The sequence below is a fragment of the Trichosurus vulpecula genome, chromosome 4 (genome assembly GCF_011100635.1).
Source record: "Trichosurus vulpecula isolate mTriVul1 chromosome 4, mTriVul1.pri, whole genome shotgun sequence".
In the NCBI taxonomy this organism is placed as follows: domain Eukaryota; kingdom Metazoa; phylum Chordata; class Mammalia; order Diprotodontia; family Phalangeridae; genus Trichosurus; species Trichosurus vulpecula.
This window is the reverse complement of record NC_050576.1, coordinates 159,161,781-159,186,592: the sequence shown is the minus strand read 5'-3', so window position 1 is coordinate 159,186,592 and position 24,812 is coordinate 159,161,781. Positions and strand designations below refer to the sequence as shown.

Here is a 24,812-nt window from a genome sequence, read left to right as displayed (position 1 = left end):
CTTGGATTTGCCTTTTATCTCTGACCTAGGATGATCTTCCCCATCAGCCTGAGGGAGAAGGCTGTGTTTCTTCCTTCCTATTCTGAGCCCTTGAGGGCAGGGACTGGGTTTCATTCTACCTCTGCATCCTAAACACAGCACCATCCCCCATAGCACCCCACATGTTGCTCTCAGGGGTACTTAGCAAAGTTGGAAAGATTTGGATTTCTCCTCCAAGTTCCAAAAATTCACAGCTGGATGCTGCTTTGTTCTTGGGCATCATCTTGTTGGAAAGCAGCACCCTGGGAAGCAGATTCAAGATTACTTCCCCCCATTCTCATAACCTCATTAAACCAGTTTAATTTCCTGAGTGTCACCTTCTAAAACTCACTCATTTGTGGAAAAGTTCTTCTAATTGTCTAACTTTAGAGAACCATAAGTCAGAGAACATTAAAGCTAGCAAGGGACCTCAGAAATGTCAATTTTCCATTTTGCAGATAAACAGTGCCAGAAAGGTAAAGTGATGTGCTTAAGGTCACCCAGACAAGTTAGTGGCAGAACCAGAATCTGAAGCCATTTCTCCCAAGAAAATAAATGTAAAGTATTTTGCAAACCTTAAAGTATTGTAGAAATGTTAGCCATTACTATTTCCATCTCCATCCCTCCTCCATGGGGCACTAGACTCTGATCTCTCACTATCACCCTATTGGGGAAGCTGCTCACTGCCTCTTACAGACGATGACTACAGGGTGTCCAGGACTGCTGAATAAACTTCAGGGCCCAAAGTTTTAAGACTAATTCTCTCTGCAGAACTCCCAGGGCATCCCCAGGACAAGTTGTTGTGCCCCTCCCCCTCCTTATGTCTCAGTTTCTCCCATAAGAACTGAAGGGGGGGAGTGGTTATGGGGAGTTTGCAGCACGTATCTCCCTGAAGAAATGCGCAAGGACATGAATAAATTTGAATAATAATGAGCACAGAGCTGGAATTAATAATGCGGGCTTCTTACCTGACACCACCCCTACAGTTAAGATCTCCAAGCCCCAAATCCTTTTGAACACAGGTGAGGCTCATTCTCTCACTCCTCAGAAGGCATGGCCGTAAAGTCAGGTCTAGGGATGGGGGGGATCAGGGTCAGGGAAATGGAAAATGGAATAATAGTATGGGGATTTGTGCTGATTTAGAATGGAGACAACTTGCAACCCCACCACTGAAGCCAGACTTAGAAATCTACTCAACACAGAATAGAAATCATTGTTTTAAATCACATTCTGTCCATCCATCCTCCCCTGCCTTCACACCAAGTGTTTCTCTCCCATTGCTGTGATCAGACCCTCCAGGGTGCTAAATGAGACTGGGAGAGGAAGGAAGGAAACAACCCTTGCCCTGGAGGAACCTCCTAGGTTTGATGGGCACAGGACAACACCACTCTTCCCCAGTCCTTAGATAAGGCTAGAAAGGCACTTTTAGAGATTATTTGGGTGAGGTGAGAAGGTCGGGCTCCACTGAATGGATGATGGGGCCAGGTTTCCCTTCTAGAACCAAGAATGTGAGAGTGGAAAAGGCAGCTGGGTGGCATAATGCTGGACTGTGAATCAGGAAGACCTGAGTTTGAATTCTGCCTCAGATACTTACTTGCTATGTATAATCTCTCCCAGTCTCAGTTTCTTTATGTGCGGAATGGGGAGAATAATAGCTGATGAGCAAATGAGAAAACACTTTAACACATGTAAACATTGGAAACCTTAAAGGACTGCATATATGCTAGCTGTTGTTATTGTCATGATGGCTGGAGTGGGAACAAAGTTAGAGTCCCCAGAGGTGTGGCTAGTGCAAATTGGGGTGCTGAGAGCAGAGCAGGAGCTCCCAACTTCCCTTCACTTTCCTCCTCTAAGGAAGCAAGGATAGCTTCCACTTCTGAATCCATCAGCTAGCTGTTCGGCTCAGCCCAGGCCCTGGTCCTTGCTTTTCTGGCTCGATCAATGCCAGAGGGAGTGGGAGGGGGCAGCTGGGGGAAGGGGGAAGAGAAGAGGGGGGAAGGACAAACCCCGCAATCCAATTCCCTGCTCCATTTAGGCTTCACAATTAAAGGCAATTACACTGCAGTTTTCTAATCAAATGCTCCCGGCCCCTCTGCCAGCCGGGCAGCGATGTGTGCCTCCCTTCGATGGGGAGCGGGACAGAAGCCACGTCCTGGACTGGGCGCTGCCAAAGGGCTAAGCATGTGCAGGTGTGAGTGTGCATAGGCGATTCTGGAGGGAATCATGTTCAGGGAGAGCTCCTGCCAGCAGGCTTTGGGGCAATATGTGAGTGGAGGGTAAGAAGTAGAGCCAAGGCCCCTCCTGGGTCAAGCCCAGTCAGGGATAGACGTGGCCCTGCAGACACGTGTGTGTGATGGCAGGCACAAGCTGATGGGTGCCAAACAGGCCCGCCCTGCGGCCCCTTCCCAAAGCCCCCCTCCACCCTCTAGCTGCTACATGATAAGCACAAGTACCTGAGGGGAGGGGGCTTACATGCCTGCACTCCTGTATACCATCTTTCACCCTCACTGCCACAGCCAGTGATCAGCATTAATTATACATCATTGATTAACGTGGATGATTGGACTCTGTAGCCCAAGCTACTATCAGGAGATCTCTAAGCACTCTATGGCTTTGAACACCATTCCTCCTGGAAAGGGGGAAGGGGAAAACACTACAGACGTGAAATGGAAGGCTGAAGAGGAGGAGGGGTGGTGCAGAGCTAAGGATGGAGCTCTGCATGGAGCCGGGTAAACTCCCTGTACTATATGACATAACAGTCCCCTGGGGGAGTGTTAGAGAGTTTGAAAGGTGGGAGGAATTGATTCTCCTTTCCCCGCCCCCTGCCCCATCCCCCATATACACAGTTACACAATTGAGGGAAGGTGGCAGAGTCCGGTTCCTCACCTGATGCCCACTGTTTCTCTCTGCCAGGAACCCAGACCCGATTTAGCCAGGAGCCATCTGACCAGACGGTGGTGGCTGGGCAGCGGGCTGTGCTTTCCTGTGTGCTGCTGAACTATTCTGGCATCGTGCAATGGACCAAGGATGGGTTGGCTCTGGGCATGGGCCAGGGCCTCAAAGGTAAGGTCTTTATCTATCTGAGGTGCCTTCCAGGTCTCAATCTGTTTGCCTTTGATCCCGTGATGCTATGATCCTTCTTCCCCCAGATAATCTTTGGTCCAGGCAGCCTGTTTTCCATTCGTGTTGGCTGCTTTGGAGTTATCTGACTGACTCTAGCTTGCTCTTCCTCAATTCTTTTACTATCATCCCTGTCCCCATTTTTCTCTCTTCTGTGACTTGGTCTCCATATGTATATGCACATGTTTGCATAAGCATATATCTTTGTGTTCTTTATGTGTTTATGTATACTTATCTATCCATGTGCACATATGTACATATACACACATACATTAGAAATATACCTTTGCCCAGACATTTTGTCAGATAGTTTGTCCCTTCTCAAAATTTTTCTGTGTTTAAAGAAAGGTGCTGAAATCACAGAAGGGGAGAGTAAACCAGGGAGAATAAAAGACAAGGAGACTGGCAGAAAGAGCCAGAGAGACAGGGTAGAAGGTGCTTGTGGAATTAAAAAAGAGGATTCTCAGCAGATGTTAGAGGTGAAATACATTTCCAGGAATATCTAAATCTAAACTTTCATTTTACAGATGAGGAACTGAGGGCTCAGAGAGGAAGTAACAAGACCGAGGTTACACACCTAGTAAAAAAATCCAAATTTGATAGGTCCCCCAGGTCCCCCAGTCCAGTAGTCTTTCCCTTACAACACGTTATTATGTGGTACAAGAAGCACTAGATTTATCTTCAACAGATTTTTCGTTCTGGGGTCACCCTTCTGGGCACCTTCCCACCACTGTCCAATCGGTATGAGAGCTCAGGGATGGGTAAACTCATTTTATTATCAATCTGAGTATATTCATTTATTCATCGAGCCTTTATTAAGTGCCTGCTGTATAGTCAGTGCTAAGCAAATATGAGTGAGCTTCACACACACACACACACACACACACACACACACACACCATATTCCAAAGCCAAATGAAAATGATTTGAGGGATATTGAGTATTAAGGGATTTTTTGTTATGGCCCTCCTCTAGTGAGGCAGATAATGGAGAGAACCATGTAGTGATCCACAACAAGAGAATAGAGATGGAGGTTGGATTCATTGCTGAGATAGAGAGAGAGAGAAACAGAGAGAGATCAATAGATATGGAGTGAGAGGGATCAATAAAAGGCTGGACAGAGTGAGATAAAGGGAGGAAGGAGAGCGTGGGGAGTTAGGCTACGGGGTGGTGGGGAGGGAGGCAGCTAGTCAAAATGATGAAGAGAGACAGAAGAGGATGGCACAAGGCGAGGAGGGCTGAGACTCAGTCAACCCATCCCCCCATATTCACATTCCCAGAAACTCCTTGCCCAGCAGGGAAACTTCAGCCACTGTCCCCTTCAGAGGCCAAGGGATGTCGGGGAAAGGTCTCAGTCTGGAGCGAGGGAGAGCTGAGTGTCTGTCTCAGTCTGAGAGAGTCCCACAGAAGGATCCCCAGAGAGCTGCTGCCTGGGCTATGATGTCCTATATTTCACAGATATTCTCTCTGTCTCTCCCTCCCACCGCCTTGCTGCGCCTCACTCTTTTCTTTCCTATTATTATGAGAGACATTTGTCTGCAAACAGCCTCTGAGGTTTCATCTGCTTCTGTTCATTGCTTCCTTCTCTGCCCACCCCCACCTTCTTTTCTTCTGTTTTCAGGTTCTCACATGGCCCTCTTTGGCCATAGGGGATTGTGCTGTCCCAGTCCTCTGCCTATGACCTTGTCACCTCTTGGCTGTACAATAGGATAGGAGGAATTGTACCTTAAATAAATATAAAGTCTTGGGATAGAAATGGGAAGATTGAGTGATGGCAAAGTGGGGGACCCTGGGGAGTCTAGAGATGGGTTTAGGGGCCCTCTGGGATAATGGGAATTGGATGGAAAGGAGGTACCTAAGTTTGGTTGACACCTAGATCAGCTCACATCTGACCTCTTTTCATCCCTCTAGCATGGCCACGATACCGGATTGTGGGCTCCGCAGAAGCTGGGCAATACAATTTGGAGATTACAGATGCCGAGCTTTCCGATGATGCTTCCTATGAATGCCAGGCCACTGAAGCTGCCCTGCGCTCGCGAAAGGCAAAACTCACTGTGCTGAGTAAGAGACTTTCCTCAGTGTCCATTCTGACCCTCCCAGTTTCCCTCCTCATTGTCATCCTAGCCCCTTCTCCCGTCCCCCAGTGTTAACCACTGCTCCTCCCTACCCTCACCCTTTTCCTTGTCTCCCCTTTAATCTCTCAAGGCTGCTTCTCCTCTGGTCCTTCTCTCACTGCAATCCCTATTGGCCCATCCAAAGGCAGTGTGTTGGTTTTCCTTTTCAACTTTTCAGCTCAATATAATGAATATGAATTGTGTACTCTATGCAGACCATTGCGTTAGGGCCTAGGGATGCAAACATTAGAAATGATGGTCTTTGCGGTCAAGTTGCTTAATGTCTAAAATAATAGGGAGACCACAATACCTGTACCAGTAAGTATGAGATAAAGTAGATTGGAATAAGGGTGAGGCAGAGGTCAAGACAAACTCTTATAAGAAATATGAAGTGGGAAGATCACTTTCAACTATGGGGATCATGGAAGAGCTGATACCTAAGGAACTTTGAAGGAAGAGAATAATTTAATCAGATGGCGATTCAAAGAAAATGTGTTCCAACATGGGATGCTTGTATGAATACAAAGATATAGGTGGGAGAGAACAAGACAAGATCAAGAAACGTCTAGTAGTTTAGTTTGGCTACAAAGTGGGATGCCTGAAGGAAAATGGTACAAAATAAAATTTGAAAATATCAGCTGGAGTCAGATTCTAGAAGACTCTAGATGTCTGGTGAAGGATTTTTTTTTTTTGTTTTTCCTTTGGAACATTAATCCTGTAGGCAACAGAGAGCCACTGAAGGGTTTTGAGCAGGGGACACTGCATTTGAAGGATGATTTCAAGCCACTCCATTAAGAATGGGTTGCAGATAAGAGAAGTGAGTCGAGGGTTAACACTTACTGTACTCCAGGAGAGACATGATGAGGGTCCAAAGAAGGGTGGTATCAGTGTGCCTGGAGAGAAGGGGATTGATTCAAGAATGACTGGGGAGTTAGAATTACAGGACTTGTCAATTGGTAAGGGGGAGGAAGAGAAAGAATGAAAAATTACTGAAGTTTTAAGAATGAGAGACTGTGAGAAATAGAGAAGTAGGGACATGGCTCAGGTTTTGAGAGTAAGTTAAGCGGTTCACTTTTGGCTGTGTTGAGTTTGAGGTGTCCATGAAGCATCCAGGAGGTAATGATCAGGCAGTTGGAAATGTGGGATTGGTACTCAGTGGAGGCATATTGACTGGAGATAAAAAATTGGAGATAGTCATCTGCAGAGAAGTGATCACTGAGGCCATGGAAATGAGTGAGATTGCCAAGTGAAAGCATCTTTCTAGATTCTAAATAAGAGGGAAGAGGAAGAGAACAAGCATTTAAGTGTCTACTATGTGCTAGGCACTGTGCTAAGTGCTTTAGAAGTATTACCTCATTTGTTGAGAGCCAAAGACAAAACCTTGGGGAATACCCATACTTAGGACGTGAGAGAAGGAAGATGAACCATGGAGGGAGACTGAGAAAGATCAGACAGGTAGAAAGAGTGGTAGAAGGGAATAGTCTCAGAAATAATGGCAGTGACTGGCAGGTGTATATGGATGGACAACAGTGTCAAATAATGCAAAAAAACCCCAAAGAGAATAAAAAAAGATCTTTGGAATTGACGAGAAAGAATATAAAGAAAACTGTAGAAATTACAATTTTGGTATCTTGGTGGGGACAGAAACCATGTTGAAGAAAATAAAGGAGTGAGTGGTGAGGAAGTGGAGGCATCAAGTATAACATTGGTGATGTTTCTTAAAATTTAGAGTAAAAGGAGACAGAGCTATTGGATTATAGCTTGATGGGGCAGGAGAGTCAAAGCAATATTTTGGGGTAAGGGAGAATATAGCATGTTTGTAGACAAAGGGATATGAACCATAAGGGGGCAGGGAGACAGAGAGAGAGAGAGAGACAGAGACAGAGACAGACAGAGACAGAGAGACACAGAGACAGAGAGAGAAGCGGAGTGAAGATGCCTTGGTAAGAAGGGATCTTTAAGACTAGAACAAAAGAATCACAAAATCTCAGAGCTGGAAGAAATCTCAAAGTCATCTACTCTAACTTGGACCTAAATAAGAAACTTTTCTACAATATGCTCAACAAGGAGTTATCCAGTCTTTCCTTTAAGTGACAGGTGTCAGCGAATACATTACCTCTTAAAGTAGCCCATCCACTTTTGGGAATGACTCTAATTTTTAGGAGGGCAGCTAGGTGGTAAAGTGGATAGAGCACTGGGCCTGGAGTTAGGAAGATTCATCTTCTTAAGTTCGATTCCAACCTGAGACACTTACTAGCTATGTGACCCTAGGCAAGTCACTTAACCCAGTTTACCTCAGTTTCCTCATCTGTAAAATGAGCTGGAGAAGGAAATGGCAAACCACTCCAGCATCTTTTCCAAGAAAACCCCAAATGGAGTCCCAGAGAGGTGGACATGGCTGAAAAACAACTGAAGAAAAAATTTAGGAAGATTTTTTGCCCCTAACTTTAAGCTTAGATCTTCCTTTTTGCAATGTCCTGCCCTTTAGTTCTGCCCATTAATGCCAACTCAGAACAAGCCTAATCTCTTTTCCATATGGTAGTCCTTTAAATATTATCAAATGTCCCTAGACCTTCCACCCCATCCTCAAATTATATGAACCCAAAGGACGTGAACCATCCTGACTGGCCTCCTCTGAATGCTCTTCAGTTTATCCATGTCTATCATAGAGTGTGGCATACAGAAGGAAGCTTAATACTCCAGATATGTTCTGACCAATGCAGAGCTAGCACAGAGGGATGATCTATCTCCTCACTAGTCCTGCACATTATACCTGTCTTAATGTAGCCCAAGACTGTACTAGCTTTCTTGGATGTCATGTCACACCACTGACTCATTTGAGGTTTCATTTCACTAAAGCCCCCAGATATTTTTCAGAAGAATTATTGTCTAACCCTCTCTCCTCCATCTTCTCCTAGAGAAGTTGAGGTTTTAGCCCAAGTATAACACTTTTCTAATATTGTAGCACGTCAAGATCTGTTTAAATTCCTATCCTTTCATCCAATATGTAAGTTATGGGTGCTTTGAACTTGGCCAGACACCGAAGACACCAATGTCATAGAACCTTTAATATTGTCCAGTCCAAGGGTTTTTAACTTTTTTAGTATCATGGACCCCTTTGATGGCCTAGTAAAGCCTATGGACCCCTTGTCAGAATACTGTTTTTAAAGGCATATAATAAAATACATTACAAAGGAAACCAATTATATTGGAATACTGTTATGAAAATTTTTAATTTTAAAAATTAAATTAAAAATTAAAAAATTTTTAAAAAGAAGTTTAAAGCACAAAAAAATTATGGTACCTATAGGAGATAATGAAGTTCCATAGAGGTTAAGTGAATCGTCCATAGTCATACAGTCAGTCAACAAGCAATTATTAAGTCCTTACTGTGTGTCAGGCACTGTGCTAAGTGTAGGAGTACGAAGAAAGACAAAAACAAAACAAACCCACACCTAGAATTTGAACTTAAATCCTTGGATAATCAGTCCAGCGTGGTGTTGTTCATCAGTGAGTCCATTTGAGGATCTACTCTTTAATGGACCTGTTGCTCTTGCTTTCATGGCTGCCTCAAGCAACACCAAATAGCTCCTGAGGAGGAAAGAAAAACAGGATTGTCGGCCAATGCCATCATTGGGATAAGGATTATCAAGGCAGTAAAAAACCAAGAATACAAGGGTGAAGAAAAGTTCTCATAAGGCAGGGCTGTCCAAAATTCAGCCCCGTGGGCTGCAGTGCCATTTATGCGGCTCGCCTACAAGCACAGAAATTTACATAAATGCTACCTCAGACCTCTCACCAAAATGGCAAATCAAAATATATTGTCTATTGTTAAAAACCTAAGGTTAGACAGCCCTGCTGTAAGGGATGCCTTAGTTGGAATTGCCCTCTAACTAGGGATAAGAATTTAGAGAAATTGTTAGTAGGAAGGGTGTTTTATTTGTGGAGCCAGGGATGACTGCAGTTTCCCCTTTGTGCTTTGGGACAGAAAGAGACTGCTTTTTTCCTAATGCAAGGGGGAGAGGTTAGGAAGCCTCTGTATGCCTTTGGCTTATAGAAAAGTACCCAGCCTTAGACTCCTGGCCTTCGTGCTCTGTTTTCTGAGCCTTCTCCTTTGCCGCTGCTCTCTCTAAGCAGTTTATTCCTCGGTCCCTCTTCTCCTCGCCCCCTCTCCCCCACCCAGTTCATCTCTCTGTATATCATAACCCCGAACAACCGCTTCCTCAGTTCTCTTTGTCCTTCTTGGCTCCTGCTAAACTAAGACTTAGCAACTTCTTTGACACCCTTAGTATACCGGAAGGCTGGAGCTGAAAGAATGAGACTTGGAAACTGAGGGTGGCCCTACGCATAAATATATCAAGTAAGAGATAAGGAGAGGGAAAGCCTGGGAGGGCTCTCAGAGACTGTACCGGTGTCCAGGACAACCTCTCCCCCCTCTCCCTTTTCTCTATGCCCCTTCTCTCCCCAGCCTCCCTCCCCCCAGTCTTGAAGAAGTTGTATCCTCAGGATCTCAACCTGGCTTCAGGCATTCCCTCTAAAGCCGCCCACGGTAGGAAGAGCAGAAGTCTTCTCAGGACACCCGGGAGCCATTTGCATAATTAGAAGAACCTCCCCAGGGCAGATTAAAGGAATGAGGTCGCCTCTGACACACTTCTGCCTGGAGCTGGGTTTGCATGTTTCTCTCTCTCTCACTCACTCTCTCTACCCCTCTCCCCTAGACTCCTCCTTTCTCTGACTTTGTAGCTTAGTCTGTAGGTCTGTGTGTGTGTATCTTTATATGTGCGCCGTCCGCATCTCACCCTCTACTTCCTTCTGTGACATAGGGTCTGTGTGTTCTGTGTTTTTCCTCTCTGTGGGCACCTCTGCCTCTCCCCAATTCTTTCCCACCCTCTCTGTGTTCCTTTACCCTCTCTGCCCCTTTCTTTCTTTGTTCTCTCACCCTTGCCTTTATCTGTGTTAACTCTCCCTGATTGATCTTTCTCTACCCCCACTCTTCTGCTATTTCTGTCTCTCTTCCTCTCTCTGTGCCTTTCTCTGTCTTTCTTTGCTTCCTCTGTCTATCCCTTCTCACTTTTACCGCTCCCTACCTCTACTATCTCTTCTGTGTTTCTGGGTTTTTCTATTGCTGGATTTCTTTTTTAACTCTAGTTCTGTCTCAGTGTTTCTGGCTCTATTGTTTTTTTGTACTGTGTCTCCATTTCTCTGGCTGTGTGTCTATCTCTGTCTGTCCTGTATATTACAATCTCTTTGTCCTTTGTTTCTTTTGCTTCTATCCCTATGTGCCTTTATATTTCTATCTCTTATTTTCCCCTTGCCTCTACTTCCCCTCTTTCCTTCTTCCTATCTTTTTAAAAAGCTTCTTCACTGTCTATCACGTTCCTTTCGCTTCTGTCTTTGATTTTTCATTGTCCTTCTCCCTCCCCCAAAATGGCCTTAGAGCGAGAAGAGATAACCTAGGGCAAGGAGAGGCACTGGGGTGAAGAAGAGACAAATGGGAGGAGAGGGTGCTGAGCAGCTATGAATTTATTTAAACTCAAGAAACAATTCAACAAAATGCTTTTACAAGACACTGGGCTTAGCACTGATCAAAAGACAAGAATAAATTAGAGGGGCGGTGAACTCAGGAAGCTTGCAGTCTATGAGACTTCAAGTCTCTGAACATAACGATGTGCCCTGAGAGACTTGGGTTGGTCACATGACCAGCGTGTATAGACAAAACCAGAGATTCTTGGTTCTGAGACCAGCTTTCTCCCTCCCAGATCAGGCTGCATGTCCCAACCCCTTATTTTACAGAAGAAAAAACTCAAGCCCTTTAAGGTGAAATCATTTGCTTCCAAAAGTTCTCTCAAAAATGGCAGAGGAGGATCGGATAGGCAGATAGAGGAGGTGTGGGGAGCAGATTAGTTTGCTGGAGAGGAGAACCTCAGCTTAGGTGTCATTGGAAAGAAGACTGACTTTAGCTGTCTCTGACACTTACCTGTAAGACAATAGCCAAGTCATTTAATCCACTCCTTTAGTTTCCTCATCTGTAGAATGTAATGATTGGATTAGATGGCCTCTGAGATCTTTGCAACTCCAGAGATATGGCCCTAGCAGTCAATATATTAGAAATGGGTATGATTGGCAGAAGAAAAGGGGAAGGAGCATCTGGAAGGACCTTCAGGGATCAACTTCTGGTTCAGAGTAGATAGCAGGGGCAAATAGAGACTTCTTGCAGGCTCTTGGTCCAGGCAACATAAAGAATGAATTATGTTGAGAGCTTTTCTCCAGCTGGTCTTTCTTCCTCCCTCTTACTTTCTCTTCTATGCTGCCATGTTCTATACTGTCCTACTTACCCTAGGGCAGCTAGGTGGCGCCATAGTGCACATGGGCTTGGAGTTAGGAAGACTCATCTTCATGGGTTCAGATCTGGCCTCAGACACTTCCTAGCTGTGTGACCCTGGGCAAGTTACTTAAACCTGTTTGCCTCAGTTCCTCATATGTAAAATGAGCTGGAGAAGAAAATGGTAAACCACCCCAGTATCTCTGCCAAGAAAAACCCAAGTGGGGTCACAAAGGGTGGGATAAAACTGAAACAACTCAACAACTGTGCACTGTTCTGCCCTGACCTACCTGCCTTGTTCCACCCTGCCCTGCTCTGCCCCTCCATGCATTATTCTTTCCTGGCTTATCTTCTGCTGTCCCCCTGCTTCCTTCCCTTCTACCTCTCAAACTTCCAACTATCTATAGCTAAAGAAAGGCATTGATCTGCTAAGCTTATCTTGGTTCCTTTTTGCCTGGAGCTCACTGTTTATGGGGGGCCTGGGGTGGGGCCCCGAACACTGTGATACCCACAGAAACCAGAAGGGAGCATCCAGAGTGCCTGAAGCCTTGCATTTTGCCAGCCTGATGCAGTCTCTACCTGACCCTAAACCGTATTATCTCCTAGTATTCACCTCTTCCACTGCTACCCCAAAGAACAAACTTCTTGCTGTTCAGTCTCCTTCAAACAATGTGATGTCCCTATTCTCCCTCATATTGCAGGATTCTGGGTAAAGGTATTTTCTTTTGAAGACACATACACATTTTAAATGCAGATGCGTGTACCTATAAACATACGTGCACATTTAAACAGTGATACTGGAGAGGCCCAGAAATACATTCTAGGCCAGTCATCTGAGGATTGGCCTGACTAAATTAGGGGAGGCTTATCACCAGAAGGTTGCTTCAGGGTAATGCTGTGACTTTTTTTTTCAGTCAGTTGTTATGAAGACCCATCTTCATAAGCACTTTAATAGTGTGGAGGACTTGTGATCAGCTTTGGTGGAGGGAGCACCCACAGGGTCCTTTAAATATAAAAATACATGGATGTATTCAAGTCTATACAAATGTATATATGTGATCATAATAGATACAGACATGCAAGCATGTATGTATCTATTATGTATACAAGGCACATTTAAACTCAGATACATGTGCATACATGCATATGGCTTCAACTGTAGCAAGTATTTATTAAGCATGTACTACATATAGAGCACCGTGCAAGGCACTAAGGGACTTGTAATAGATTATTATGCATGGACACGATTCCCTGACTTCTTGAGCTTAGGGTCTAGTAAAAAGGTGCTATGTACACACAGATAACTGTAATACAAAATAATATGTGCTGAATGTATCAGAGAAATAAAGATGGAGAAGGGAGAAAAGGGATACACTCCAACCTGGAGAAAAAAAAGAAATATGGAGGCAAGAAAATAAGGGGCCTGCACAAGGATTGGAAAATGGTCCAATCTGTTGGAAGCATAGACCACATGGAAGGGAGGTATATAAGATAAACCTGGGAAGATATTGTGGTCTAAGATTCTGGAGAGTTTTGAGTGCCGGCCTAAGGAACTGTTTTATATAGTGGGTAATAGGGTGCATTTGAAGGGTTTTGAGTAGAGGGGTGACATAACCAGGTCTGTGCATAAATCTGAGAGTAGTTTGAAGAGCAGACCAAAGCACAGAGAGAGTAGACAATGGGAGTTACTGCAATTATCCAGACTGTTTTTCTTGTAGTTTCTGCACATGCATCTCATCTCCTGGCCTTTGCGCAGGCTGTGCTCCATGCCTGGAATGCACTCCCTCCTTACGTTTACATCTTACAGTCATTAGTTTCCTTCAAAGCTCAGCTCAAGTGCTGCCTTCTACATGACTCTTTTCCTGGTGCCCCAAGCCTAGAGTGTTCTCCCCACAAAAATTACTTTGTATTTATACATTTCATATGCATATGTGTATATATATATTTACACATATACACACATATGTACATATGTGTTTGTGTATGTATGTACATATAAATATGTGTGTGTAGTGAGAGAAAGAGAGAGAGAGTTCATCTTGATAATTTTTTGTCTTGGTATCTTCAGGACAGTCTAGCAGGTTGCAGGTGCATAATAAATGTGTGTTGCTATGTGCCAGGCACTTTGCTAAGTCCTAAAAATACAAAGACAAGAATGAGCTTCCTGTCCTCAAGGAGCTTCTGTTCTACTGTGGGGAAACAACGCATACAAAGAAAATTAAATACAAAATGTAGACAAAGTAATTTTGGGAGGAGAAAACTAACACCTGGGAAGATCAGGACAGCCTTCCTGTCCGAGGTGGCATTTGAAGGGAGTTTTGAAGGAAAGTAAGGATTGTAAGAGGCAGAGATGAGAATGGAATGCATTTTAAGCTTGGGAGACAGCATGCATAGAGATGCAGATTGATTGTTATGTGTAGGGAACAGCAAGCAAGCCAGCACAGGCAGTTTTCCCTTTACACAATTTCACATTTTGCAAATTCGACTTTACATAAAGAAAAAAATCTGCATTCTAAAAAAGCACCTATGTTAACTTTACTGTACTACACTGGGCTCTCTCCCTTTGCTCCTGCCCCTCAGCTTAGCCACACAGTGACCTCCTACACCCCGACCAAAAAATAAAAAACCCTAAAAAAAAAACAAAAACAAAATCTTCCAAAGAATAGACAGGCAGAGAGACCATCACTGATACCGGGTAGGGGGCTTGGCTTGACACTTCTGTCATGAGCAAGGAGACCTATGTCCTGCTTTGCCCACTTGCCTTCATGTCCAGCCTCTGTATGTCTGTCTTCTGTCTAGCCACGTGGTACTTGGTGTATGTTCCCCAGCCCCTGCATTTTGCCTGTCTTCTCCTCTGTCTGTCCATGTTCAGCCTCCACATGTCTGCCTTTCTTCCTCTTTCTAACAGTCAGGCCCCCACGTGATCAGCCCTACCTCCCCCACCTCCCCACTCCCACAATATCCCATTCCTCTTCTTACACTTGCTTCTCTGCCCCTAGCTCTCATGTGTCCTTGAACCACATGTGGCCTCCTCCCTCCACAGGCACACAGCCCCTTTTCTGCCTCCCTCCCTTCCCCACGTGGGCAAATTTACATTATGTAGAAATCACTTTGCATAGAGGTCTGTAGAATAATGAACTTACATAAAGTGAGAATTGTATGTATGAGTGCTCTGTGGAGGGCATGAAGAAAAGTATTGATCGGTAAGCCTAGAAATGTCGGCTGGAGTCAGGTTGTGGAGGACTTTGAAAACTAAGCAGAAAAGTCTGTATTTTATCCTAGAGGCAAGAGGGAGCCATAGGGGTTTCCTGAGCAGGGCAGTAGCTATTAAAACCTATGCTAGAAGAATATCAATTTGGCAGCTGATTGGAAGACAGATTGGCACAGGGAGAAACTGGAGACAGGGAGATTATTTAGGAGAAGCTGTAGCAATAGTAAAGGGGAGGAGTGATGAGATCCAGTACTAAAATCCTCAGCGTCTACATCTCCTAATTCGTGCCATGGATCCTGGGTACAATCACTGTGGGTAACATTCGAAGCTTGTGCTTCAGGCCCGGAATGTGTCTTCGTGGGCCTCGTATAGCAATGACTTAGCTCACTCCCCACTGCCCTGGCCCACTCCCTACCACCACACCATATCTAAAAAAGGCAGCAGGTTCAGATTCTTTCCAGCTATGAAAAAGAAAGAAGGAACAACAGGCGGGGTAGATGTGGGAGACACGTGCATCACATAGTGGGCTAGAGGGAAAAGTGCATCAGTGCTGGCGAGAAAGTAGATTAGAAACTCAGCAGGGGCCTGGGCCAGGCCTTCCCATCCTCATCTTGAGGATGACCAGCTCAGCAGAAGGGTAGGGGAAGATATTTTTACAGTAGTGGGAGGACAAGAAGCCAAAGAGTAAGAGAGGAAACCAGAGACAAATGACCGGAGAGGAGAGAGACTGAAAGACCAAAAATCTAAAGGAGAAAGCCTTAAAAATACATATTTCTCAATCCGGCCTCAAATACTTGGCACACTTACTAGCTGTGTGACCTTGGGCAAGTCACGTAATCCCAATTGCCCTGCCTTCCCCCCTTCAAAATGTATTTTATATATATACACACACATATTTCTCAATATCAGTAACAAACCAAAGGAAAAACCTAGCTCACAGAGAAGCTCATAAAAATTGAGAGACCAGAATATGACAAAGTATTAGACTCAAACATGTACAGTATGGTGTGTGTTGGGCCTTCTGGCTTGCCCTTTAGGCACACATTATCTTTGGTTCTTCCCCTCAGAGACAAACTAAGCAGTGACTCAGTGGCCCCTACAGGATGTGCTGCACAGCCAGCCTGTCTTCTATACATGCTTATGATTATACCATGAATGAAAATGAGGAAAAATCTTCTAATGAAAAAATCCTTCAGACTCTCCAGATATCATGGAACAACATAAAAAAATGCCAGAATGGCTCCAAAGAGAAAATTTTGAAAGAAGATATTAGGAATGAAATTATGTCAGAAATCAGAACTCTCAATGCAAAATTTTAAAGACAAGCAGCAGGGTAGAAATATAGAAGACATGATAGAAAATTTCTCTAAAGAAACAGAAGCTTTTAAAGAAAGAATGGCATATTTAGAATATAAAATACTTAAGTTGATTGAAATTTTGCATAAGAGAAGCAAAAAACAACTTTAAAAGAAGCCATGGAATCTACACAAGCCAAAGCAACTGAAATTACAGGCAGGCTATGCAGATATAATGTAAATATCGTATTTCTCAGAAGTACTTAATGCACATATTTATATATCACTATATAACATCTATATGTAAAATAAATATATGTGTATGTGTGTATGTATATATACACATTATATACACACACATATATGTATGTGTATATATATGTGTGTGTATATGTATGTGTGTGTATCTATATATATAGCATGTAAAATCTGAAAACTATATATCAGGAATCCATGTGCCTGGAACTTTTGAACACAGACAACAAAGTGCTGATGTACTGAATCCACAGATTGCTGCCAGAGAAACATATACACCTAAGCACAAACATCATATATATCAAGCAAGCAGTAAATATTTATTAAATGACTATTTTCCAGACACCTTGCTAGGCAATTAGGACACAAAAGGAATGGAGAAACAAAGGCAAAAATAAAATAGTTTCTTCCCTTAAGGAGCTTGTAAATGTATATTTATGCACAAACACATTTAAACCTCACACAAAAATCTCAAATGCTTAGTGATTAAGTTTCTCAATGTCAATAACAAAATGTTGCAGGCAGGCAGGTAAAAGATCTTTTAACCATGAAAGAATGCCAATTTGAATAACTCAAGATTACTCTTTAGTCACAGGAAACTGGAGAAGAGGATGGAATGTATATTGCATAAAGCAGAAGAGTTCAAGCTACAAGCTTGGGTTTAATCATCAATGAAAAAAAAAACCTTTTATAAAAGAAAGACAAAAATACACTAAAAAGCAGAGATAAGCAAAATATGTGAAACATTCTAAACAAAAGAAACACAAGATAGGCAAATAAGTATAATTTTTGAGCAAAGACTAAGTAATGAAATTAATTAACTGTTTACAGATTATTTCTTAGACAAAAAAAAATTTTGATTGAATTGTAGGATAAAAGAAAGAACAAAGGGACCATCCAGAAACAAAAAGAATCTGAGGTATTATTTGTTTAAGGAGAACTTAAGTAAGGGAAGGAATAAAGCTGAATAAACATTTAATCAATCAATAAACATTAAGTGCTTTACTATGTACCAGACACTGTGATAAACACTGGATATGGTGGGGGAGGGAGGAGGCAAAAATGAAGTCTCTGCTATTAGGGAACTCATATACATACCAGAAGTATAGAGTGTAAATGGAAGGTAATATCTAAGGGAAAGTATTAGCAAACAAGGGGTTTGCAGGAAAGACCAGTTGCAGAAAGAGGGATTTAGGCTAAGTTTTGAAGGAAGCCAGCAGGCAGAGATGAGGAGGGAGAGCTTTTCAGGTGCGGGGGACAGCCAGTGAAAAGGCACCAACTTGGGAAATGGAGAGTTGCATGGAAGAAACATCAAGAAGTATCATAGAGTGGGTAGAGGGGAGTAAAATATAAGAAGACTAGAAAAGTAGGAAGAGGATAAGTTGTGAAGGGCTTTAAAGGCCAAACAAAGAATGTTATATTTGATCTGGAGGTCATAGGGAGCCATTGAAGTTTATTGAGTAGAGAGCTGATATGTCAGGCCAGAAGGTAATTTTGTCAGCTGAGTGGAGGATGGACTGGAGTGGGGAGAAACTTGAGGCAGAGAGACCAATCAGCAGGCTGTTACAGTGGTCCAGGTATGAGATGATAAGGGCTGGTGCCAGGGTGCTGTCTGTGTAATTGGAGAGAAGGGGATGCATACAAGACTTACTGCAAAGGTGGAAACAGCAAAACCTGGCATGTCTATAGACTAAGTCCTCTGATCCTCTGTAAGAGAATCAATATCTTTAGTGGGAAGGATAACAGCAGAAGGGAGAAGGGAAAATATAGTGGGAAGCTAGAGATGCACTCCTACCTAGCCTATAGTAAGCTGAGGATAGTATTTATTTAGTCTCTCAACAAAAGTAGAGGCTATGGACAAGTAAGATAATAGCAATGGAAGGAACTTACTGGGGTGCAAGGACTAGAGGTGGGGTCCTGTCTGTGGAGGAGAAATAAAAGAGTGCCACTAAAAAAAAACTTTCCTATATAGAGGTCGTGTGTGTGAGTCTGTGGAAAGTGGCCTTTAGATCAGTTTTGTCAGAGAAGAAGGATGTATGCATTAGGAAACTATCTTCTTTGAGAAATGGTTGTCTCAGGACTGCAACCAACCCCTGGAGAGAGGATATGACTCCCCAGGGAATTCTGCACCAAAGGTGCCTGGGTGGGGAGGATATAGAACCAGAGATGAGCTTTAGGAACGGTGAGTGAATAGTGTGAGTTCAGGGCATAGGGACTGGTTCTCATGATTCTGGACAAAGAGTGATTCAAACCACATAACTTTACTTCCAGTCAATACAGCTTCCTTCATAAATTGATATTTCTAAGCATGCTGGACAGCAGGGGAAAAAAGGAAAGATGGTGTAAGATCTATAAATTTAATAGCATAGAAATGCAGTAGAGGAGAGAGTTGAAGTTTGGTGCCCTAGAGACTACTCTCATGAGAGACACAGAATGATAAAGGAACAAATAAGGGTATAGTCCATGAATTGGAGAGTTGAATTCAGCATGGACTATAAGGAAGTGAAAAAATGAGGACAAAGCAAAGGAAAATATACAAGAATATTACCTAAACTAAAAGTGTAGAGAAAGAAAGATTTTGAACCATAGGCCTAACTGGAAAGTGAAGGGTCAAAAGAGGGGACAAAAGAGATAAGTGAAAGAAATGAGGACAGAGAATTGAAGGAAGCAATGAATATTTAAAGAAAACTTAAGGAATTTGGGATAGTGTTAGCAAACAGTAGTGCTGGTTGGGAGGAGAGCCTAGAGAAATAGACTAACATAAAAATATTGTGAGCTAATTGTAGCAACAAAGTTCTAACTTAATAGAAGGGGCAAAAATCAGTAAGAAACAAAAAAAAGAAATAAATGGAGGAAAACACTAGCCTAACATCATAACCCAAAATGTCGATAGATTAAATAACACAAGAAAATTATAGGGTGGCAGAATAGCTAAAAAAACAAAACCTACCAATCTATACATAAGAAAATAGATCTAAAAATAAAAACAAATGCAAAATGAGAGGCTGGAACAAAAATTACTATGTATAAAGTGATTGCAAAAAAAGCAGTAATTGCAATCTTTAAAAAATGCATAATGTCAAGAGTGATAACCCAGAAGTTTAAATGTTTATGTTTAAAAGTACCATAGATGAAGCTGTCAATACTAAGCATATGCACTAAATGGTATAGTACCTAAAGTCATAAAGGAAGTTAACTAAACAAGAAAAATGCTTGGATAGCAACATAATAACAATAGGAGACTTTAATGTTCCTCTCTCAGACTTGGATAAATCTAACAGAAAGATTAATAAAAAAGAAATAGGCTACTGAACAAACTATTAAAGAAGTTAAATCTAAAAGATTATAGGCTCTTCTGAATGAGAACATTGAAGTATATACAAATTTCTCAATATCATGGTGCCTTTGTGAAAGCGTAAATGTAATTGTAAATGTTTTAAAAAATGATAGAAATACTAAGCATATCCTATATATTTCATAATGCAATAAAATTAGTATTTAATATAAAGAACACAAGCAGAAGATGACTCGGTAGAGCCTTAATAATGATATCTAATTAATGTTAAAGAACAAATCATAGAAACTATAACTGAAAAAGAATTATAAAAATGAAAATAAAAACACGGCAATTCTGGGCTGCAAGGAGAGGGGGGGAATGTCTCTGAAACACACATTAACAAAACTGAAGAAAAAAGAAAGCTGACTTGACTGAATGAGCAACAACAACAAATGCTAGAAAACCACCATATAAGCAAGGCTAAAATGCCACAAAAGAGGAAATCTCAGAAATTAGAGAAAACATAAAATAAAAATACCACAGAAATGATAAAACTAAATGCTAGTTCTTTCAAAAGACTAAAAAATTGATTTTAAAACTCTTTAACCTGATTAAAAATAAGTAAATAAAACTATAAAAACAAAATGAACAAGGTTGAAATGACAACAGAAAAGGAATAAAAATAATTATCAGAACAAAGTATAGTCAGTTATATACTGGAATAATCAAGAATTGACAGGAAAAGAAGGATTACCTTCAAATATCAAATGTCCAAATTAATACATGAGCAATCTCAAACAATCCATTCTTTGAAAATGAAATTGGCCAAGCCATAAAGGACTACTAAAGAGGACAGAGGACTCTGATCTAGAGAGATTTATAGGTGAATTCTATCAAATGTCTAAAGTAAATTAATACTTATGACATGCAAATTATTCTTTAAAAAATTGGAAAAAAAAACACTCTACCAAATACACAGTCTCAATACTTGAACCAGGGAGGGATAAATCCAAGAAACGCTGTAGACCAATATTACTAGTAATATTGATGCAAAATTTTTCAATAAAATCCTAGCAAAAAAATTTTTTAGTAATGCTCAAGTAGTCAAACCAATGTTTGCTCTCATAAATTTCCAGTAGTTAAGATCACAACTTGCCCTTCCAGATCATCTTATGCATCTCTTGTTCATATTCTCCCATAAGTTTGATACAGGTGGTCCATTAACATGTGGTTGGGGGGAAGGGGAGGATACCTTTCCTCCTGACATTTGGAAGGTGCTAGTGGGGTACTTGGCTATTCACTTATGAATGAATCAATTATCTTTTCTTCTTGTCATACATTTCCTAGATAACATCTTTTATGCTTGTTACTCAAAGTTCCTTGTTGATGGTATATTGTTGCCTGCCCACACTTACCATATGCCTCTCCATTGCCCTCTGTGTAATAATCCATTTTTAATCCTTCTGAGACTATTGTGTTCTATATCTGGCTGCCAAACTGCAATATAGCCAAAAAATTATTCAAGTTGGTTTTATACCAGAGATGCAAAGATGATCAACAGTTATGAAACAATTAACATAATTAATCATAACAAAACCAAAACACGTGATTATATCAATTGGTACAGAATTAGCCTTTGACAAAATACAATTTTTTTTTTTGCTAAAAACTTCTAAAAAGCATAGGCTTTTTATGTTAAAAAAAAGTAACATAGGTGATGAAACTGCCAATACTAAACATATGCACCAAATGAAATATTATCTTAAGTTATAAAGGAAGTTAACTGAACAGCAAAAATAAGATTAATGTTGGCATTTTTTATGATTAAAAATATACATGTTAGTCATGTCCAACTTTTTGTGATCCCATTTAGGGTTTTCTTGGCAAAATGTTGGAGTGGTTTGCCATTTCCTTCTCTAGCTTATTTTACAGATGAAGAAACTGAGGCAAACAGGGTTAAGTGATTTGCCCAGGGTCACACAGTTAAGAAATGTCTTGAGGCCAGATTTTAACACATGAAGATGAGTTATCTTGACTCTTGGCCTGGCATCCTATCCACTTCACCACCTGTATTTCAAACTAAAAGCTAGCATTATTCAAATACAGTGGAGAAATGAAGCTTTCCCAGTAAAAATAGAGGCAAATCAAAACTCCTTTCTCTTCCCATTACACATAATTATAGAAATGCTAGTGATAGTAATAAGACAAAAGAAAAGAAAAAATTAAAGACATAAACATTGACAAGAAGGGACACAATTATGCCTATCCAATGACATAATTTACTTAGAAAACCTCAGAGAATCAGAAAAGAAACAAATTGAGGCAACAGATTTTGTAGAAAGAAGAAACTAAATAAATCTATAAAAATCAGCATTTCTATGTAATCCAGGAAGAAATAATAGAAAGGGAAATCCCATTTAAAATAACTGAAAATTCATCAAAGTCTGGAAGTCAATCTACTAAGTCATAAATGGAATTAGAAAATAATTTAAAGAAATAAGGAATGACTTAAATAATTAGAGGGAAATTCATAGCTTAGTTTTGAACTATGCCAATATTTAAAATTACAATAACTAAATTAATTTTCAGATTTAGGGTTATAGCAATCAAACTACTATGGAAGTATTTTACAGAGCTAGATAAAATAATAACTAAAAATAATTTGGAAAGATAAAAAAGTCTAGATTTGAGTCTCAAGGTAAGCCATGAAAAAAGTATGAAGGAAAAAGAAATAGAGCTTCCTGATCTTAAATTGGACTATAAAGCAGCAATCACCAAAACCATGAATTAGTGGTAGCTAGGTGACCTAATAGAGAGAGCACTGGACTGGGAATCAGAAAGACCTGAATTCAGATACTGACTCAGACATTTATTAGCAATGTGACCTTGGGCAAGTCACTCAACCTCTCATTTTCCTCAGCTATAAAATGGTGATAATAATAACACGTCTCCCTAGGACTATAGTGAAGATTAAATGAAATAATATTTATAAAGTGCAAACCTCAAAGCGCTCTGCAAATACCTCAAAGCACTCTGTAGATGCTAGGTGTTATTATTATTAAATTAGAAAAGCGATACTTGAAACAAACTGGATAAGAAAGAATCAGAAATAATTAAATATAATAACTTAATGTTCACTAAACATGAGAACTTCTTGGGGAAGGACTTTCTACTTCTTAAGAACTGTTGGGAAAACTGGAAGCAGCTTAGCAAAAAACAGATTTAAACCAGCACCTTACACCATCAATATAGCACAATAATTTCCAAATGGGGGAAATGGATCATTATCTTTCACAAATATGACTGGTGGAAGGAGAATTCTTAACCAAACAAGAGAAAAAAGAGATGACAGATGATAAAATAGATAATTTTGATTACGTGGAATTGAAATGCTTTTCACACCATCAATATAGCTAGGATAAGAAGAAAAATTAAGAGGAAAAAAATTCCTTTGTATCAAATATCTGTGATAAAATTATATCCTATTTATATAAAGAATTTACACAGATTTATAAGATCAATAACCATTTCTTGATGAATGTGATCAAAGAATGTGAACAAATAGTTCTTTAAAGATTGCAAACTATTAACACAATTAAAAGAAAGATTTGTCTAAATCACCAACAAGATAAATGCAAATTCAAGGTTTTACTTCATAACCCTCAAATTGGCATAAATGACAAAAGATGGAAATAGTCAGTTTCGGAGAAACATATGGAAGACAGACTCAATAATACAGAGTTGGTGAAGTTGTGAATTGGTCCAGTCATTTTGGAAAGCAATTTGGAATTGTCTTAATAAAGGGATTAAAACTTCCACTTCACCCAGAAATCCCTTAAGCAGCATATTCTCCAAGGGAGGGCCAAGATCAAAAAAAAAAATCTGATGTATACCAAAATATTCATTGTCGTACTTTTTGTGGCAGTAAATAACTTGAAACAAAGTAAGTGTTGATTGATTGGAATGACTATATAAAACTATATTAGACAAGTGTAAAGGAATATTACTGTACTCTAAGAACCAGTGAACAATGAAGAAACATGGAAAGATTTTTATGACCTGATGCAGAAGGAAGCAAGCAGAGGCAGGAAAACAAGATACACGATTACAAGAATATGAAGTGTAAAAACAGCAAAATGAAAATTGGACACTGTGTGATTATAATGGCCAAGCTTGGTCTGAAAGAAGAGTTGAGAAAAATATACTTCCTGCATTGCTTTATTGCAGAGATGAGGGGCTATGGGTGCAGGATTGTTTATACTGTCGGATATGGTCAATGTCTTGGTTGGTTTTGTTGAAGACTTTTTTTCTTTCTTTCTTAATCTTTGCAACAAGTGAAGATTCTTCAGATGAGGAACTTAGGGAGGCATGTATTTGGAAATGAATGTGATATTTAAAAGACATAGTACAAGGGAATGTATGCAGTTCCTAGAGTCAGAGGATCTGGGTTAAAACCTCACCTCTGTGCTACCTGTGTGACCTTGGATCAGTCACGTGACTTCCCTGGGAGATGAGGAAGTTGTACTAGATTGCCTCCACAGGCCTTCCAGCTTTCTGTCTATGGTCCTATAAACTAAATGTCAATTAAAAATAAAAAGAGAAGAGGGGAGATGCAAGAGACATTGCTGAAGTAGAAAAGACAGGATTTTCAAATTTTAAAGAAAAGGAGTTCAAGATAATACCTAAGTTTTGTACAAGAGGGACTGTTCAAATTGTGTTGACATGATACGAATAGGATGTTCGAATCCTGGGCTTTGAACCAGGGAGACCTTGGTTGAAATCTCTCCATCAGTCAGTTAGACAAGCATTTTTTTTATAAGCACCTACTATGTGCTGGACACTGTGCTTGGTGCTGGGGATACAAATACAAAGAAACAATCCCTGTTGCAAAAAGTTTACATTCTAAGATCTTGATTTAGAAAGGCCAAGGTCTCCCACTGCATCCTGGGCCTTCCCCAGTTGTTTTGACCTCTGTCTTGCTACCGGACTCTGATGAGAGTGAGGTCGATGACTTTGCAAGTCAAGACGTCACCCTCATGATGTCATTGGTCTTTGAGACTTAAAGACAAACGACATACATACGTGATGTAACAAGCACACATGTAAGTGTTTACAAGATGAATATAAAGAAGATAAATACAAAGTAATTAACACAAGGTAGTTTGGGAGAAAGGAAACTAGCAGTTGAGGGGATCGAGGA

At 40.9% G+C, this 24,812-nt stretch overlaps 1 protein-coding gene across 2 annotated transcripts in view; it reads left to right on the top strand.

Moving 5' to 3' along the window:
* Window positions 1-24,812, top strand: part of KIRREL1 (kirre like nephrin family adhesion molecule 1) — a 166,018-nt gene that overhangs the window by 121,153 nt on the left and 20,053 nt on the right. For both annotated transcript variants that reach the window (XM_036756478.1, XM_036756476.1), the window contains exons 2-3: window positions 2,932-3,081; window positions 5,050-5,199. In XM_036756478.1, coding sequence (XP_036612373.1) covers window positions 2,932-3,081; window positions 5,050-5,199 — 300 coding nt within the window. The remainder of the gene's footprint in view (window positions 1-2,931; window positions 3,082-5,049; window positions 5,200-24,812) is intronic.